We start from the raw sequence: 17,363 nt of genomic DNA on the forward strand, positions 1-17,363 counted from the left end.
TTCTCACGGGTAACACTCAAACCTTTGCTATTTTATGAGGTTGTGCATATGTCCGATTTTTTTTTTTTTTTCTTTCATCAGACCAAATGGTCTGCTTAAAATGTTGAAGGCATGACCGCATTTGATCCGTGTGTCGGATCAAAATCAGCAATGCAAGTCTATGGGTCCGCGAAAGAAATAAGACTGCACTTGAATGACATCCGAGTGCAACCCATTTTCCACGGACTATCACATAGAAGGTGGAGAAACATTTTTTTTTTTTAGTTTTATTACTTTATGTAGAAGAAAAACTGATGACATCCGGACCACACTCTGATCAAAATAATAAGTTCTTTTTTCTACGGACGTCTGAATTAGGCCTTATTAAGCGTTGTGCTTAACAGAGCTACAAAAACAATAGTCTTTATAAATAGATTCTGACTTCTCCATTCACTTTTTGTAGGGTTTGTCAGGTTTTAGTTGACATTCAATTATTTTTAAAGGGGTTGTCCTGTACTTTAGCATTGATGGCCTTATCTTAGGATAAAATAACTTTTATATATATTTTTTATCTTAGGATACGTCATTAATATCAGATCAGTGGGAGTGCCACACCCGGCGCCCTCAACGATCAGTCGATCCTGACACTGGCAGTGCACGGATGTGATTAGTTGTGAGGCTGCACAGCTCTGTCAACTGCATAGTGTCCGCAGCCGAGTATTGCAGATCCAGCTCTATTTATTAGAATAGCGGTGCGTGTGCAGCACCTGGCAGAGGCCACTATGCTGCTTACAGACCTGTGCTGTGCAGCTCCGCAACTAATCACATCTGTCCGATACCAGAAACAGATGACTGGTGGGGGGTGCCGGGTGTCCTAAGAATAGCGGTGCATGTGCAGTATCCGGCCGAGGCCACTATGCAGTTTACAGACCTGTGCTGTGCAGCTCCGCAACTAAACACATCTGTCCAATACCAGAAACAGATGACTGGTGGGGGGTGCCGGGTGTCCTAAGAATAGCGGGGCCACTATGCAGTTTACAGTCCTGTGCTGTGCAGCTCTGCAACTAATCACATCCGTGTGCTACCGCCAGGTGGGGGGTGCCCAGTGTCCTAAGAATAGCGGGGCCACTATGCAGTTTACAGTCCTGTGCTGTGCAGCTCTGCAACTAATCACATCCGTGTGCTACCGCCAGGTGGGGGGTGCCCAGTGTCCTAAGAATAGCGGGGCCACTATGCAGTTTACAGTCCTGTGCTGTGCAGCTCTGCAACTAATCACATCCGTGTGCTACCGCCAGGTGGGGGGTGCCGGGTGTCCTAAGAATAGCGGGGCCACTATGCATGCAGCTTACAGACCTGTGATGTGCAGCTCCGCAACTAATCACATCCGTCTGCTACCAGCAACAGATGGGGGGTGCCGGGTGTCCTAAGAATAGACCATCGTTGGAAAAGTTCCAGACAGTCTCTTTATTGATTGAAATAATGCACTCGAGTGGTTTTTGCCATTATAGGAGAACCCCGGCACAAACCTAAAACTTCATATGTGAACACGACCTTAATGGGGTTGTCCCGTTTCAGAAAACTTTTCATGATATGTAAGCTCATATACCAAAAACAAATTATGCTTTACTTATCCTTCTAGCATCTGGCGCAGTGTCTCCATCAATGTCCTGGTCTCCATTATTTAGCAGCAGAATCGGTGAGCGACTCAGAGCCGCCTGAACTCAGTGATTGGCTGCAGTGGTATCAACATGACGTCACTGCTGCAGCTAAATAATGGAGCAGCAGCAGTTTTCTATGACATGTCAGAAGTTTTAAAGATGACAGGTAGCTTTTAATATAGGATCATAAACCTTATTTCATGACAATTTTGTCATTTATTATATTATTTACATATTTCAGGTCTATATTTTGAGAGAATTCAGTTTTGTGCTGGAGCTTGGTTTCATTTATGACTGTGCCGCCACTAAAGGGCACTCATGAGCTGACAGCATACTCTTGCACATGGAGCTAAATAGAAGGCAGAAATCTGTTATCTCCCCCTAGTGGTGGCTGAAGGCAGCAGTATATTACCCTTTTTTTTGTCTTTGCCTACGAAGGGAATTCAGAGCTCCGTGGGCAAAAATGTACTGACAATTATAGAATATATTAGGAAAGGGAATCGGCACAGAATGTGGAATCAGCATGTAATAGAAGGAATACTTGCACCTCACTGTATAGAGGAGGAGTCGTCTGTATATACGGATCTCAGGCCTTTTACCGAGCACAAAGTGATGGTGCTTAAATGACTTTTGACGTGCACAAAATCCCAACATCTGTATTGTTATTACGATAATGGCGTGTGACGGGGCCGGGACTCGAGCATTTCCAGATGCTTTGCCTCCAGTAGCCACAGGGATCAGAAGCAACACACGCCATCTATTATACGGAGCTGTGGTCTTGTACAGATCCGGTAAGATAACACAATAGTTCTCGGAAGATGTGTATATTTTTATGTTTATGGTGCAAGCCGAGAAAATATACAGGAACATGAAAGATGAGGACATGGAAGCTGCTACTGTAAAATGCGCAGACTCCGGAGGAATCATAGCTACAAGGAGTCAGATGTCTGCCCAGCACTGGATGTACAGAGTAGGCTCCACCCACCAAATAGGCCACACCCTAAATCATGTATGGGAAAGCAATCAAAGACCGTAAAGAAGTGATGCCACTAAAGATTTTATTTTTCTGTATACTATTGGTTCTTTTGTTGTTTTATAGCATTTCTTTATTTTACACATTTTTTTTCAGTTTCTGAAAACCCCTTTAAAATGTCTCTCTGCAGTGATCCCTCAGTCTGCGGTATATAATGTATTCTTCCTATTGTTCACTGTTGTTTTTTTTCTCAATCTATTTAGTTATCCCGATGACTCGGACTCTAAAAGAAGACAGCGGATGAAAAGTAAGATCCATGAGTGACCTGGTGGAACAATGGTCTCTGTTTGACCATGTGTTGTCATTGTCTGTGTACCAGGTTATTATCTGACCACCGCAGCTTTCAGTCAGTTCTTACTGCCATCATGTAGTATTACAGTCACATGAACGGCATATGGCCGAGATGTGCAAGTGGGGATCACCCTTGTTGTAGCGAATGTCGGGGTCTTACTACGTCCTCCGCGCTCACTAATGAGTCATACAATTACACTTTTTTGTACTGTAGTTGACAATAAGCATCATTTCTTTCTAGTTACAAACCCGAGATACATATTACGGAACTGGATGGCAGAATCTGCAGTTCTTAAAGCAGAAAACAATGACTTCTCAGAGGTTAGTTTCAGATTTTGTTGTTTTTTTTTTGCTTTTTTCTTCCTTTTATTGTTCCTTTCCTTCCTCTCTCTATTGTTTTTCCTTTTTTGATCTATCCTTCCTTTTTGCTTCTTCCTTTTTTCTTCCTTTTTTCTTGCTTCCTTTTTTCTTCTTACTTTCTTCCTTCTTTTTTCGTTGCCTTTTTCTTTCTTCCTTTGTCTTCCCCCCCCCCCTTTTTTGCCCTTCCTTCATTTCTTTCTTCCTTTTTTCCTACCTTTTTCTTACTTGTTTTCTTCTTCCTTCGTTTTCTCCTGTATTATTCCTTCCTTTGTTTTTTCTTCCTTTCATTCTTTCCTTCTCTCTTGCTCACTTTTTATTTTTACCTTATTTCTTCTTGTTTTATTTTTTCTTTTCCCCTTTTTTTTCTTCCTTTTTTCCTTTCATACTTGCTTTTTTTCTTTCCTCGTTTTCTCTATTTTTTATTCCTTCCTTCCTTTATTTTTTCTTCCTTTCTTCTTGTTACTCCTGTCATTTTTCCTTTTCTTCCCTTTCCTTTCTGTCCTGTTGGCATACAGATACACAGGGTGGCATGCCATATTTTTGGAACTGGTGTCTCTATTTGCCAGAAATAAGAATTTACATGGAAAATAATGTTTCAGCTTTACATTTCAGAATTTGTTTGCTTGAATGATGTGTGGGTATACTGAGCTCATAAACCCCAGTGTATACGGGCTACATTCTGTGCACTATGCACATATAGAATGCAATAATCACATCTTAGAAGGGTCTTATATGAAGGGAGTGAAAAAATTATGAAAATTCCCACCAGAAAGAAATTTAAAGCTTACAGCTATCTGAATGGGTTTAATTCATGTGGACAAATCTGCTTTGGATAAAGTTTGACCAAACTATTGACTCTGACACAGGTTCACCGACTGCAACAAGTGTTAAAACGACCTTTCGAAATACAGAAAATGGCTGAAATGGCTGGCTACTCCCAAAAGACTCCAGAATGGGCCAAAGATTTGAAAGTCAGCTGCTCATCCTGATAGGGCCCGACCTGCGGATGTAAGAATCAGCCATAAAAAAATCGAGTATATATGATAAATGTACCATTAAATACCATTGGTATAAATAATAATCCCCTCATTGTGTCATTGCTTGTGTCCCATGCACGGCATGTACCGAGGCGGCAGTGATGCTCTCTATCCATGAAGGTATTAAAAGAAAAGGAAATGTATTTATTACATATGTTTCCAATGGAATAAGGACACTTAGGACTTGAGGATACAATGGTGCCCTGTGCACATTCTCCTGGCTCCATCACACCGGGCCGAAACGGACCACACTCGGATCAGAAACAATTCACTGGAAAAAAAGGAGAAAAATCCAATAAAAGTGTGTGAACCACAATATGATCAGGGCTCTTAGGGGCGATTGGGTCCGTCCGATATTGCGTGCCTTCATTCTTTTATCGGTTGATTCATACAGAATGCTGCAAAAAAAAACACTCTATATCAGAAGCATATGAAGGTAAAGTAGAGGCCAATGGGGAGAAGCGCTATTACCGCTCAGAATGTTTCTTTTGTGGGAAAGTGGAGAATATACAGGCCGTCTGTGTTTTCATACATTGAAATCTATGCCAGATATGAGTATAAAAATATGCTATAATTTATGATAGCAGTCAATCTGAGCAACTGTGGCTCATCTTCCTTGACTAGCACATTTCTTGGCGGAATAAGTTGCAAATTTTATTGCATCTAAGGCACGTTTCAAAATTTCCAATTATTCCGGACCAGAAAAAAAAAGCATAAATGCCTCCCCTCCTTCCTGCAGATTTGCCGGTGCAGACAGCTTGCAGCAGATAAGTCCCGTGTGCACGCGCCCCTTGGCTCCAGACCAGGAATCGGTGTGTTTTTGCAGCTTAAGGGCTCATTCAGATGTCCGATTTTCACAAACGAGTGCTGTGTTTTTCAAAATAACCGGCCTGTGTTTCTCTTACGGGGAAAAAAATGGACGTCTGAATGAGGCCTAATGCTAGGTTGGCACCGCGAATTTGGCTGTGACAGCTGTCGCCCAACCGAAGTTTGCTCAGTGCCGCTGCTCCATCTTGGAGCTATAGAAGTGAATGCGGTCGCATTGTGAAGCCTACGCTACTGCAACCATAGCAAACAAGTCCTCTAAAATTCCAATAAAGTTTGATTTTTTTGCAAATTACTGGTGCAAATGTCACAATGGGACCACATTCACTTCTATAGCACCACGATCTAGCAGCGGCACAGAGCGGACTTCAGATATGCAACAGCTGTAGTAGCCAAAATGGGCATGTAGCCTAGCCTAAAAGGAGTCTCGATAAGACAGCATAGGCCCATCGTGGAAATAACAGAAGGAGGGTCCTCCACTAAGTGCCCCCTGAATTCAGCCTTTTGTCAGACGTAACCCGTCAATCTGTTACATGGTTGGCCATTATTTCAGTGGCTGGCATACAATACTACAGTTCTTCTGCAGAGCCCTCTGTGGGTGCAATGTGTAAGTAAGCATGGGGTTCAGTTCAGGAATTTCCATGCTTAGATAACCCAACAAATTGTGAGCCTGGATGCGAATATAATTATTGAGATGATCAAGACATATGTAAAGTGTCTAAATAATGCTGCGTGTGACTTTATGCATCCAGTTTTCATGTTCAAGCTACCAGTTACTGTACCTGAAGCGGTATCACTTCTACTTGTCCCTTTTCATTTGATTTCGGGCAATGCCCATGAGCGATAAAGCTTTTTCCCCATCTTTCCCAGAAGATTTCTATTTTTGTTGGAAATTCTACCGATCTATAATTGCTGTCATTAATAATGTGCCAAGCGCAGCTGCCTGAATAGGTCTGTGCTCATTTGTGGAGCAGGTGGTCATTGTAGGTAACACCAGCCCCTCCTGCCTGTAGCGGTAGCATAGCGAATGCATTGCTTGCCAGCATCTTTTCTGGACAGATTGCTTTCACCTAGGGTTGTGTGCCCAGCGAACGCTCATTTTACATTTGGCAGCTCATTTTCCATTAAGTTATGAGAGCCTGTGGAATATTAAGTGTTTCCTATTAAGCCTAGCATTACAATTCTGTTCACTTTTACAACATGATTATACACAGTTGAAACTAGAAGTTTACATACACTATATAAAAAGACACACATGCACGTTTTTCCCAATATCTGTCATGAAATCAGAATAAACCTTTCCCGTTTTAGCTCAAATAGGATTATCATAATCTATTTATATAATTACCTTGTAATGTTTTCATTTCCTGTTCTGACCAGATGTCACCGTATCCCAGAATTCCAAGCGGCGGAAGTTCACCGACCGCCATATTGGGACACCCAAGTGATGGGTGTCTCAATATGGAAACTGCTGCTGGTACCAACCTATTGCGCGGTACCACCAGCGGAACACCGTCGCACCACACACGCACTCTATACGCCGTACGCACCACACTCACACACACACACTCACGCAGGCGCAGTGAATCATTTGGCTGATCCCAGCGGCAGATGCGCGGCGTGTCTACAGGAAGAGGAAGCCGGTCACATTAAAGGGGTTTTTCCACGAGCGAAAATTCATTTTAAAAATTGTCTGTGCCTGACCGTGTACGGAGCATACCACATCTCCTCGGCAGGGGAGGAAGCAAAAGACAATACTGACATTACAGCAGGAGATCACAGAGGATTCATTTTGTGATGTAAAATATTTCACTGACTGTTTTTAAACAATAATTATCTCACTAACTGTATCCTCTGCGATCTCCTGCTGTAATGTCAGTATTGTCTTTTGCTTCCTCCCCTGCCCAGGAGCTGTAGTATGCTCCGTGCACGGTCAGACACAGGGGTGAGAGAGACAGAGCACAGGGGGGAGACAGCTCAAACGGGACAGCACATGAGGGGAGAGCACAGCCCAGGAAGGAGCGAGACAGCAGACAAGGGGGAGAGCACACGGGGTAGACAGGTCATAGAAGAGAGCACAGACGGGAGAAGTCAGCACATGGGGAAAGAAAGAGTGGATAGGTGGGTGAGCACATGGGGGGGGGAGAGATTCTCAACGCTGCAAAGCCTGCCCCTATCGTGACATTATCGCCCTCCCGATGCGATAGCACCGGGCCTCCATCTAGTTATTAATATTTGCCAAATGCCAGAATAATGAGAGAGAATGCTTTAAGGCACTAACATTACTATGCCTTTAAACAACCGTGGACACCCATATGATGATGTCATGTGTTTGGAAGCTTCTGATAGGTTTTTTGGCAACATGTGAGTTAATTAGAGACACACCTGTGGATGTATTTTAATGCACACCTGAAACACACTGCTTCTTTGTGTAGCATCTTAGGAAAGTCTCAAAAAATCAGCCCAGATATCAGGAAGAGAATTGTGGACTTGCACAAGTCTGGCTCATCCTTGGTTACAATTTCAAGATACCTGAAGGTGCCTCGTTTTGTAAGCTAAACATTCCCAAATATAGAAGACTAAGAGGAGACTTAATAGCTGTCTACAAATATCTGAAGGACTGTGACAGTGTAGAGGGATCATCCTTATTCTCATTTGCACATGGAAACAGGAGAAGCAATGTAATGAAACTGAAAGGGAGAAGATACAGATTAGGCCGGTTTCACATTAGCGCATTTTCAGCGCGCGCACGGCCGGGGGTAGCTCCGCCCCCGATCCGGCTCTCTGCCCGGCGTGCCCGCCCCTTGCTTGTAGCGCCGCCTCCTAGCGGACAGCGGCGCCTGCGATCGGCGCACCCTATCTTTAGCATAGGGTGCGCAGATCGTGCGCAGGCCGTGCGCTAGTTGCGCTTTGACCTGCGCTGCGCACTTTTGACGGTGCGCCGTGCGCGCCAAAATCAAACTTTTCGGATTTTGGCGCGCACGGCGCACCGTCAAAAGTGCGCAGCGCAGGTCAAAGCGCAACTAGCGCACGGCCTGCGCACGATCTGCGCACCCTATGCTAAAGATAGGGTGCGCCGATCGCAGGCGCCGCTGTCCGCTAGGAGGCGGCGCTACAAGCAAGGGGCGGGCACGCCGGGCAGAGAGCCGGATCGGGGGCGGAGCTACCCCCGGCCGTGCGCGCGCTGAAAATGCGCTAATGTGAAACCGGCCTTAGAAAAAACGTTTTGACTCTTTGCTCCGGTGATAACTGATTGCTGCGGATCTGTTGTGGAAAACTCCTTGAAACTCCTTTCATATGGGACATATTCCCATAGAATGGGAGCTGCATCATCAATACCCCATTGCATCATTCAGATGGGTTATTTCAGAGCGATGTTTCAGGAATTGCTGACATCAGCCATTCTGTGGCTAGGTGATACCTTGCTAAGCTGGGAGAACCCATTTCAAGAGTTATTCCAACCTAATCAACGATGACCCGTCCAAAGGATATAAGAGTTTAAAGATTGACAATTAAAAGAAGCAGCTGACAACTTGGACTTGAGAATATATGATATTATCATCCAAAAAAAGCAATGAGAATTTAATCATTGGTGCAATAAAACATGTTTATAAACCCAAAGAATATTAAAGAACCCTTTCACAATTCTTTACACACAGGCCTAAAATTCAGAAATATGTCACACTTTTAATCATCTGTGCATCTCTTCGAAATATACATCAGTTAAAGCGTTTGGTGATTAATTGACCACTATGGGTTTCGCTTCCTAGAACCTGCAGAAAATTTGGTTGATCTTTCTAGATAAAGTTTTGTTCATCCATACCTTACAGGACGATACAATTAAAATGCTTGACCCTGTAATATGTGGAAGGGCCATTTCCGCCAGAATAGGAGCAGTTTTTCAGCTCTCAGCCCTGGGTCATAGGGTCAAGTCTGTCTGTCTATATGAAGTTCATGTCTTGATAGCAAACTACTTGCTATAACTGCCTTATAGGCATATATGACGCAGTTGGTTCAAGTTAGGCCAGGAATTGTGATCTGAGCCCGAGCTGTGCATCCAGGTTTTGCGTTTTCCATTCTTGCCTTTTTTGCCAGTTAAACCGTGACAATGAAACATTAAGGTCCTAACTTGCCTATATCATACATATGGCCCTACAATAACAGCAATCTCACTCTTGAATCAAATCATTTTTAGAAAATTCTAAATATAATACAGTCTTTTTGTTCCATCGGTAAGTTCAGTACGATGTCCATTTTAGTTTGTGTTTTCTCTCTTCTTCTGTAAGGCTTTCATCAAGTCAGACATAAAATCTGGCTGACCGCCGGCACTTCCATTTGCGCTAAGTTCCTTTGTATTTACCGCTGGATTGTCATTTCTTCTCGGAGGATTAGGAGGCTGCTTTTTCACTGGAAGCTGTGGTGGAGCAGAAGCGGCGGATGGAGGTGGAGGAGGAGGAGGAGGTGCTGAAGCTTCTGTGGTTGGAGCCACTAATTGGGGTGGAGGAGGAAGTGGAGCATAATCAGGCATAGAATTATATGATGATGGAGGAGGTGGAGGTAAAAAGTCAGGAGGTAAATCAAAGAAGTCAAGAGGAGGAGGGGGAAGGAAATCCTCATCTAGGTGTGAAACGTCTGAAGGTGACATCTGCAGTGGTGGTGGTGGCATATTTCCACCTAGTTTGGCTTTAATTGGTAATGGTGGAGTTGGTACTGCACTGGACGATGACCTTCTCGGTACGGCCGGTGGCTTTTTCGCTATGGTTGGTGTTGGCGGTTTAATAAATTCAGGCTTTGAAGTCTCATTTATTTGTGTTGCCTACAGGAAGAAAATACAACAGGACAAGACATAAGATGCCAATAATCTGCATTTTACATTTTTCTCTTATACATTTAGTATCTATTATAATAAGTATTGGAGCTCAGAGTCAGGCTACGGTCACAAGAGCAATGATTTTGATCGATTATGGTAATGACACTCGGCTCAAACTCTCGGATGGGAGAATCCGATGTTGTGTCTTGTAATTTATCTTTTAGTAATGCAGAGCAATTGTCATCATAGAAAACGTTTGTGTAAGAACAAAACCAGAAGTCGACGATTTATACGAAAGTCAAATGAAATCAGAAAATAAAAATAAAATAGCCATCAGTTCTTAAAAAAAGGCATAAAACAAAAATATTCTACCATTAAAGAGTCTGGAAACCACATGGTCGCCACGAGAATCAAAGCCATTATTGATCTGTTAGGATTAATTTTTGAACATTTAAGAATTGGTTAGAAAAGGAAGTCTTAGGCTACCTTCCCACAATGAGTTTTTGGTGCGTTTTTTTACACTGCGTATTTAAAAAAAATGCAAGTAACCTATTTTACTTAATGGATGCCGAAATGGCACAACATCAAAAACTCACCAAAAGCTCATCGTGGGAACATAGTCTTAAAGGGAACCTGTCACTTGATTCATGCTGTTCAAACCCTAGACAGCATGAATCAGAGCCTGAATTGCACGTTTGTGGTATTTCAGAGAATACAAAAGTTTTGCGGACTGTAGAGAGATGACATGTCTCCGGCGTGGCCCTTGGACGGCTTCTTCCTGCACAGTTCCAGTTGATTGATAGGTCTGTCCCATGTGTGTACATAGGGAGAGACCTGTCAATCAGTTTGAGAAGTTGTGTTGTGCTTTGAGCAGCATAAATCTTGTGACTCTTCTCTTTAATGCCCAAGTGAGAACCTAATCCTAAAACCAAGAGTCTGAAATAGGATATTTCCAGTATATGTTATTCTATATATGTACCTTAGCTGTTTCGCCACGGTTCCAGGCATCTGAGAAGCTAGAGCTGACATTTGTAACATTTTGTGTTATCTGTCCGTTTCCTTGAGATTTACCTAAATTAAAATAAAAGTCAATACGTTAAAAACAAATACATTTACTAATAAACTTTGAAGGTTACGTCCTACTTTGAGAGCAAGGCCGGGGTCACACTTGTGAGTGTGATGCGAGAAACTCGCAAGAGTCTCGCCTCAATACCCGGCACTGCCGCCAGCACTCAGACCGGAGTGTGCGACTTCATAGAAATACCGGGTATTGATGCGCGAGTTTCTCGCATCACACTCGCAAGTGTGACCCCGGCCCAATAGAAACAGTTTATATACAAATATAATCTACATAACATATTGAGGATTTTTGTAAATATATGTATTGATCTTGTGTTATGCTCCGGAGCCGCATTCACAATTCTGCCGATTGTCTTTTGAAATCAGTTGTAGAAGGCGATGTCTCTTATTGAAATGTCATGCCTTCAGTGTGTGGTTACCTTTATAATGACAGATACCCTTTATTTGATTAAGGTGTAGTGTGACAGGAAGAGCAACGAGGAACTTAAAGGGGTTATCCGGTCAAAACCGATAAGTCTGCAGTCGCTCTCTGTGCACTGCGGGGGCTCGCCAGTTTCAGACCCGGGACCGGAAGGTATGTATGACTTATACATACACTGTCCATAAACTGTTATTGAGCCGAGGTTTTTATCCTCGTTAGAAAATGGAGCAGGTTGGATTCCCGACAGCCGACCCATTCATTCTCCGTATTGAGAAGTGCCCAGCTGTCCCATAGGGCATGAATGGAGTGGCGGTCAAGCATGTGCACTGCCTCTCCACTCTAACGGAATAAATGCGCCCCGTCCTGCCCATCGAGCGGTCGGACACCCACAGATTAATACGTTATCACCTGTCCTGTGAATATGCAATAACTTGTTTTCACCGGACAACTCCTTTAAGTGCGACCACCACTCAGACAGTGAATGGAGCAATGGTCGCACATGCTCACTGCACAGAGGAGTTTGGAACCCTGTTGTCGTGATTGTGGGGGTTCCGGCAGGTAAAACCGCTGCCGTTATGCATTTTATAGCTTTCCTGTGGATAGGTGATAATACGTGTTGCTTATGGGAAACCCCTGTAAATAGGCAGAGTCATTTTTGGATCAGCCAAGCATCATGGGTCCAGTTTGAAATCACTAGAACAAAAGTATCTAGAAGCTAGAAGAATCCGTGTATTATTTCCTATGCGTTGTAGCACATTTACCTGCTGTGCCCGGTCCTGGCGGATTGTTTAGAGAAGACCAATGCGAGGCGAGGCCGGCTTTATGGACCGCAATCTTATAGTTGTCATATAAGGTTTTTCCATACTGGAAAGAGAAATAAAGTTAGTTTTTCTCATGTAACCCAAAACCTTTTATTTTTGAAGACCTGGTGGGACCAGAGATGTGTGAAGAAGGAATCAGGGGCTCGGATCTCTCAATTCTTGTTTATCAATTATCACATTTTATGAAAACTAAACTTTGATGATTTTTTTCTGCACCGTTGTCACCGTTATCAATGACTCGATTTTGTGTCTCTGTTATGTCGACTGGACAACTAGCTTAGTGATTGGCCATGGACATCATTACTGCGGCAGAAAGAAGAGACTGACAAGGTACCAGGTTATGTGGGAATGGGAGTAAATTGGGATTTATGAGCCTCTTTTATTTTTTTTTATCTTTTAAGATTTTCATAAATACCTCCTCCGGCACAAAAAAAATGTACTTACCAGACAATCTATATGAAAGGAAATCTATCAATAGGTTTTTCTGCCCCATCTAAGAGCAGCCTGATGTAGAGGCAGAGACGCTGATTCCAGCAATGTGTCACTTATAGAGCTGCTTCCTGTAGTTTTGATAAAATCACAGCTATCTCTGCTGCAGATCTATCAGTTCTCTGAATGCTGACCTCTGCATAGCCCCGACCACATCACTGATTGGAAGCTTTTTTTGTATACACTGTGCATAGGCAGAAAGCTGCCAATCAGTGGAGATGGGTGGAGTTATACAGAACTCATGAATATCGAAGAATACATGGCAGCAGGTTTACTAGTCCTCTAGTGATAATCTCCTGCTGATAAAACACTGATTTTATCAAAACCACAGCAAACAGCCCAGTAAGTCGGCTCTGATCTATTAAGCTGCTCTCAGAATTGATTGTAAAAACCTGGTGACAGGGTCCTTTTAAATGGAATGTGTCAGCAAAATGTGACATCCTATAAATATTTTTTTTAATCTTAAATGTAATTCTTAAAATTTAAATAATAATAAAAAAATTATCTAAAGCATAAAATGCAGTTGGACACATAGATATTAGCAACAATAGCTCAGACCCACTTTTTTAAATAGAAACCTGAGCTTCCAATCTCTGCTTGCTTTGCTCTCATAAGGACAGTGGTGGGAAAGAGCAGGTGAGCTGTGACATCACCTACTCTGAATAATGGATCCTGTGTTATCTGCTGTATATAGAGGTGTTATCAGTCCTTGTAAAGGAGAAGGTGAGCTGTGACATCACTACTCTAGTGGATCCTGTGTTATCTACTGTACATGAAGGTGTTATCAGTCATTGTACAGGAGGAGGAGGTGAGCTGTTACATCATCTGCTCTGAATAATGGATCCTGTCTTATCTACTGTATATAGAGCTATTATCGGTCATTGTACAGGAGGAGGTGAGCTGTGACCTACTGTGAATGTTGCTTCCTGTGTTATCTACTCTATCACATGCAAGTAGCATAGCAAAGAACTTACAAGTGCATGCTCCAACCTAGGGAGCCGGCCACCACTGCTATAATAATAATCTTTATTTATATAGCGCCAACATATTCCGCAGTGCTTTACAGTTTAACAGTTTCAAACAAAACAGTCATAAGTAACATTAACAATAATATAATGACTAAAGCAAAATAAAACAACCCTGCTCCTGAGAGCTTACAATCTACAATGAGGTGGGGGAGATACAAAGTACAGCCTTGAGGCAGTGATGGATGGATGGAGATAGTGAATGGGCTACACACGCACACTTACACATAAAATGACTTTGATTAGTGAACGTGATAGGCCGCTCTGAACAAATGTGTTTTGAAGGCGCGCCTAAAAGTATGCAATTTATGGATAGTCCTAATTTCTTGAGGGGGTTTTACACATAGCGATATCGCTAGCAATATCGCTAAAACGTCACCGGTTTTGTGACGTTATAGCGATATTGCTAGCGATATCGCTATGTGTGATACTTACCTCCGACCGGCTCCCCCGCTGTCCATCGCTGATCGTGCGAGATTGGGCGGCTCCATTTCTCGTCGTCAGCTTCCTGCTGGGCTTCCTGCTGTGTGAGACGAGCGACGCTGGACGCGGGCGGGAGGATGCCAGGATCGCTGTGTGTGAAAGGTAAGTATCGTCCGCTGTATCGCTGCTGCATCGCTGTGAGATCTTCCTGTGTGACAGCTCACTAGCGATCATTTAGCGATGCACCAGCGATCCAGACCGGGTCGGATCGCCGGTCGGATCGCTGGTGCATCGCTAAATGTAAAAGGGCCTTTGGGGTAGAGCATTCCAGAGGATTGGTGCAGCAAAGGAGAAGTCTTGGAGTCGGGAGTGGGAGGTACGGATTAGTGTGGAGGTTAGTCGAAAGTCGTTTGCAGACCGCAGCGATCGGCTAGGCCGATAGACAGAAATGAGGGAGGAGATGTAGGGGGATGCTGCACTGTGGAGAGCTTTGTGGGTGAGAACAAATACTCTGAATTGGATCCTATAATGAATGGGCAGCCAGTGTAACAACTGACGAAGAGCGGACGCGTCCGAGTACCGATTAGCCAGATAGATGACCCTGGCTGCTGCATTAAGGATAGATTGGAGAGGGGAAAGTCAAGTGAGGGGGAGGCCAATTAGTAAAGTGTTACAGTAGTCCAGGCGGGAGTGGATCAATGCTAGAATGAGGGTTTTTGTTGTTTCCATGGTGAGAAAAGGGCGGATTCTGGAGATGTTCTTTAGGTGTAAGGGGCAAGAGTGGTCAAGAGATTGTATATGGGATGTGAAGGAGAGATTGGTGTCAAACATAACATCCAGACAGCGCGCCTGCTGTCGGGGTGTTATTGTGGTGCCACCCACGGAGAGGGAAATGTCAGATTTAGGGAGGTTAGTAGACGGCGAGAGCAGAAGTAGTTCAGTTTTGGAGAGGTTGAGTTTCAGATAGGGAGCGGACATGATGTTGGAGACTGCGGACAGACAGTCACTGGCGTTCTGTAGTACAGCGGGGTAAGGTCAGGGGATGATGCGTATAGTTGTGTGTCATCAGCATAAAGATGGTACTGAAAGCCAAATGCTATACTCCATAGGTGGCTGAAAATCCAGGCAACTAGCAGTAGTTTTTTAAATTAGAAGTTCCTCCAGGATAGGATTTGTAAGTAAACTGTAAAGTTGTGTATTTTTACAAGCAGGTTGCAATTTTACCCATTTTAGAACATGACCCAATCCCTTTACAGACGCTGATACAAAAGCCAGCGTTGTTGGTAAGACTGATGGCACATCTAGAGCGATAGAGCAGCCAAGGTCTTGGTTTGCGGCACTCTGTGATGGAGGGGTTATTCTTCTTAATTTGTCAGTAAAACATCCCAGAAGTTATAGGTGTCCAGACTGTCAGTACCTGGAATTTTCTGAAGGCTTCTTTATGCTCTTACCTTTGCTATTCTGATACCAGTCACCCACTGGTGGAGAACCCACGGGTCGTCACAGCACAAGTATTTTATGTATTGAGACTCCTTTTGTATTTGCGGATGCTACAAAAATAACAGAAGAATCAGAAGACAAGATTGTGCATATAGGAAATGGCAAACCTCATCTACAGCTTCTCAAATGGCAAAATGCACACTCTGCTTGCTCATGTGCTAAAAGAGTGTCTTTGGTGTGCTCGAAAAATACGTTCGAGTCCCTGCGGTTAGACAGCCGCAACACATGCAGGGATTACCTAACAGCTGCAAGACGTGCAGGCGCGAGGATTCGAATATATTTTTTGAGCATGGAGAAGACACTCGGTTAGCTCACGAGCATGCTCGGATAACACCTGATCCCAGCACGTTCGCTCATCACTACTGGACACCAATGAATGCGTATAAACCAATAATCCTGATAATAATAACGAAGTTGCTGTAGTCCCCCACTTCACCAGCAGATGGCAGACCTTCCTCTGGAATGTTCCCACCCGCTCTGAGGCCTACTACTAGGAAACTTTACAGATAAAAGCATCGGATTAAAGTGAATGATGCGTGAACTCGAAGCGTAATTAGAAATATGACAAACATGTGTCAGATAGGAAGTACCAAACGGAATTATCATAATCCACTTTGTGTAACTCCCCGCAGACGTAAATCAAGGTCAGATGCTTTTACCGCTGGACGCAGCCCACTGTGAGCACCAGACTTATTAGAAAAGGGAAATTAAAAATGATGTCGGGTGGGAAAAACACGATCAACCTGATGCATATGAGCTCGGCAAAATGGGTGAACATGAGATGGAAATAATCGAAGGCGAGGTGCCCGCTGCATCTGTGTGCTTAGCTTACACTATATGTCAGGAGCGTTTCCCCACGTTCCTAGAGGTCCCCATTTACAAGATGGAGGCCAAATGTGTGTTCTTTTGTCCTCCGTCTGGCTGGTGTGCATCTGCAAACTGTATAGGAAAGTGCTGTACAAAGAGCCGCGGTAGAAAAACCCCAGAAATGTAAAAACATACTGTACCATGGAGTATACCTTTGTTTTTGCAAGGGGTCCCCATAATGGAGGGATGCCTGGGTCTCCATACTGACTGTGTCCACTTTCTGGCACATGCTTCCTGAGTGTCAGTATAGTAGAGGCTGGCTATCCCCAAGCATCAGGAGCTGGACCAGCTTACTTTTTCTCGAGGAGATAAGTGTTGTCAGTTATGTCTGACAGATTGCATACTTGTAAAACAACAAACCTAGATAGTAGTCACCCTCCCCCGGTCCAGCGCCGCTGCTGCAGTCTGTTTTGGCTGCAGAGGTGACGTCACAACTACAGAGCACATCATTGCTGCAGCCAATCTCGTAAGTTAGGTGGCTCTGCTGATGTAGACTTCACGAGCTGAGCTCAGTGATCGGCTGCAGCGGTGATACGTGCTGTAGTCATGATGTCAATGCTACAGCCAAAACACAGAGGCTAGAGCAGCGGTGGAGAGGCGGCGCTGAACCAAGGGCGGAGGGTGAGGACTGTCTGTTTGCTAGTGTGTAATCCTGCCATGTATATGTAGAGTCGGTGGTGGGCCGAGCTGGGGGGGGATGGTCCCTCTTTCACTACCGCGCAGAGATGACACAGAGACAAGATG

The 17,363-nt window shown here is 43.9% G+C and overlaps 2 protein-coding genes across 7 annotated transcripts in view; one reads left to right on the plus strand and one right to left on the minus strand.

Moving 5' to 3' along the window:
- The window catches only part of LOC141095628 (protein adenylyltransferase SelO-like), a 52,267-nt gene extending 47,865 nt beyond the window's left edge, over positions 1-4,402 (plus strand). For all 5 annotated transcript variants that reach the window (XM_073581752.1, XM_073581748.1, XM_073581751.1 and 2 more), the window contains exons 18-20: positions 2,874-2,917; positions 3,203-3,282; positions 4,188-4,402. In XM_073581752.1, coding sequence (XP_073437853.1) covers positions 2,874-2,917; positions 3,203-3,282; positions 4,188-4,310 — 247 coding nt within the window. In that variant the 3' untranslated portion in view covers positions 4,311-4,402. The remainder of the gene's footprint in view (positions 1-2,873; positions 2,918-3,202; positions 3,283-4,187) is intronic.
- Positions 4,403-8,764: 4,362 nt separating this feature from the next.
- APBB1IP (amyloid beta precursor protein binding family B member 1 interacting protein) overlaps positions 8,765-17,363 on the minus strand; it is a 148,178-nt gene continuing 139,579 nt past the window's right edge. For both annotated transcript variants that reach the window (XM_073581766.1, XM_073581765.1), the window contains exons 11-14: positions 15,704-15,802; positions 12,256-12,358; positions 10,973-11,064; positions 8,765-9,999 (exon numbers count right to left, since the gene is read on the minus strand). In XM_073581766.1, coding sequence (XP_073437867.1) covers positions 9,439-9,999; positions 10,973-11,064; positions 12,256-12,358; positions 15,704-15,802 — 855 coding nt within the window. In that variant the 3' untranslated portion in view covers positions 8,765-9,438. The remainder of the gene's footprint in view (positions 10,000-10,972; positions 11,065-12,255; positions 12,359-15,703; positions 15,803-17,363) is intronic.

Source organism: Dendrobates tinctorius, unplaced genomic scaffold (genome assembly GCF_039654945.1).
Source record: "Dendrobates tinctorius isolate UK_male_01 unplaced genomic scaffold, ASM3965494v1 ptg000070l, whole genome shotgun sequence".
In the NCBI taxonomy this organism is placed as follows: Eukaryota; Metazoa; Chordata; class Amphibia; order Anura; family Dendrobatidae; genus Dendrobates; species Dendrobates tinctorius.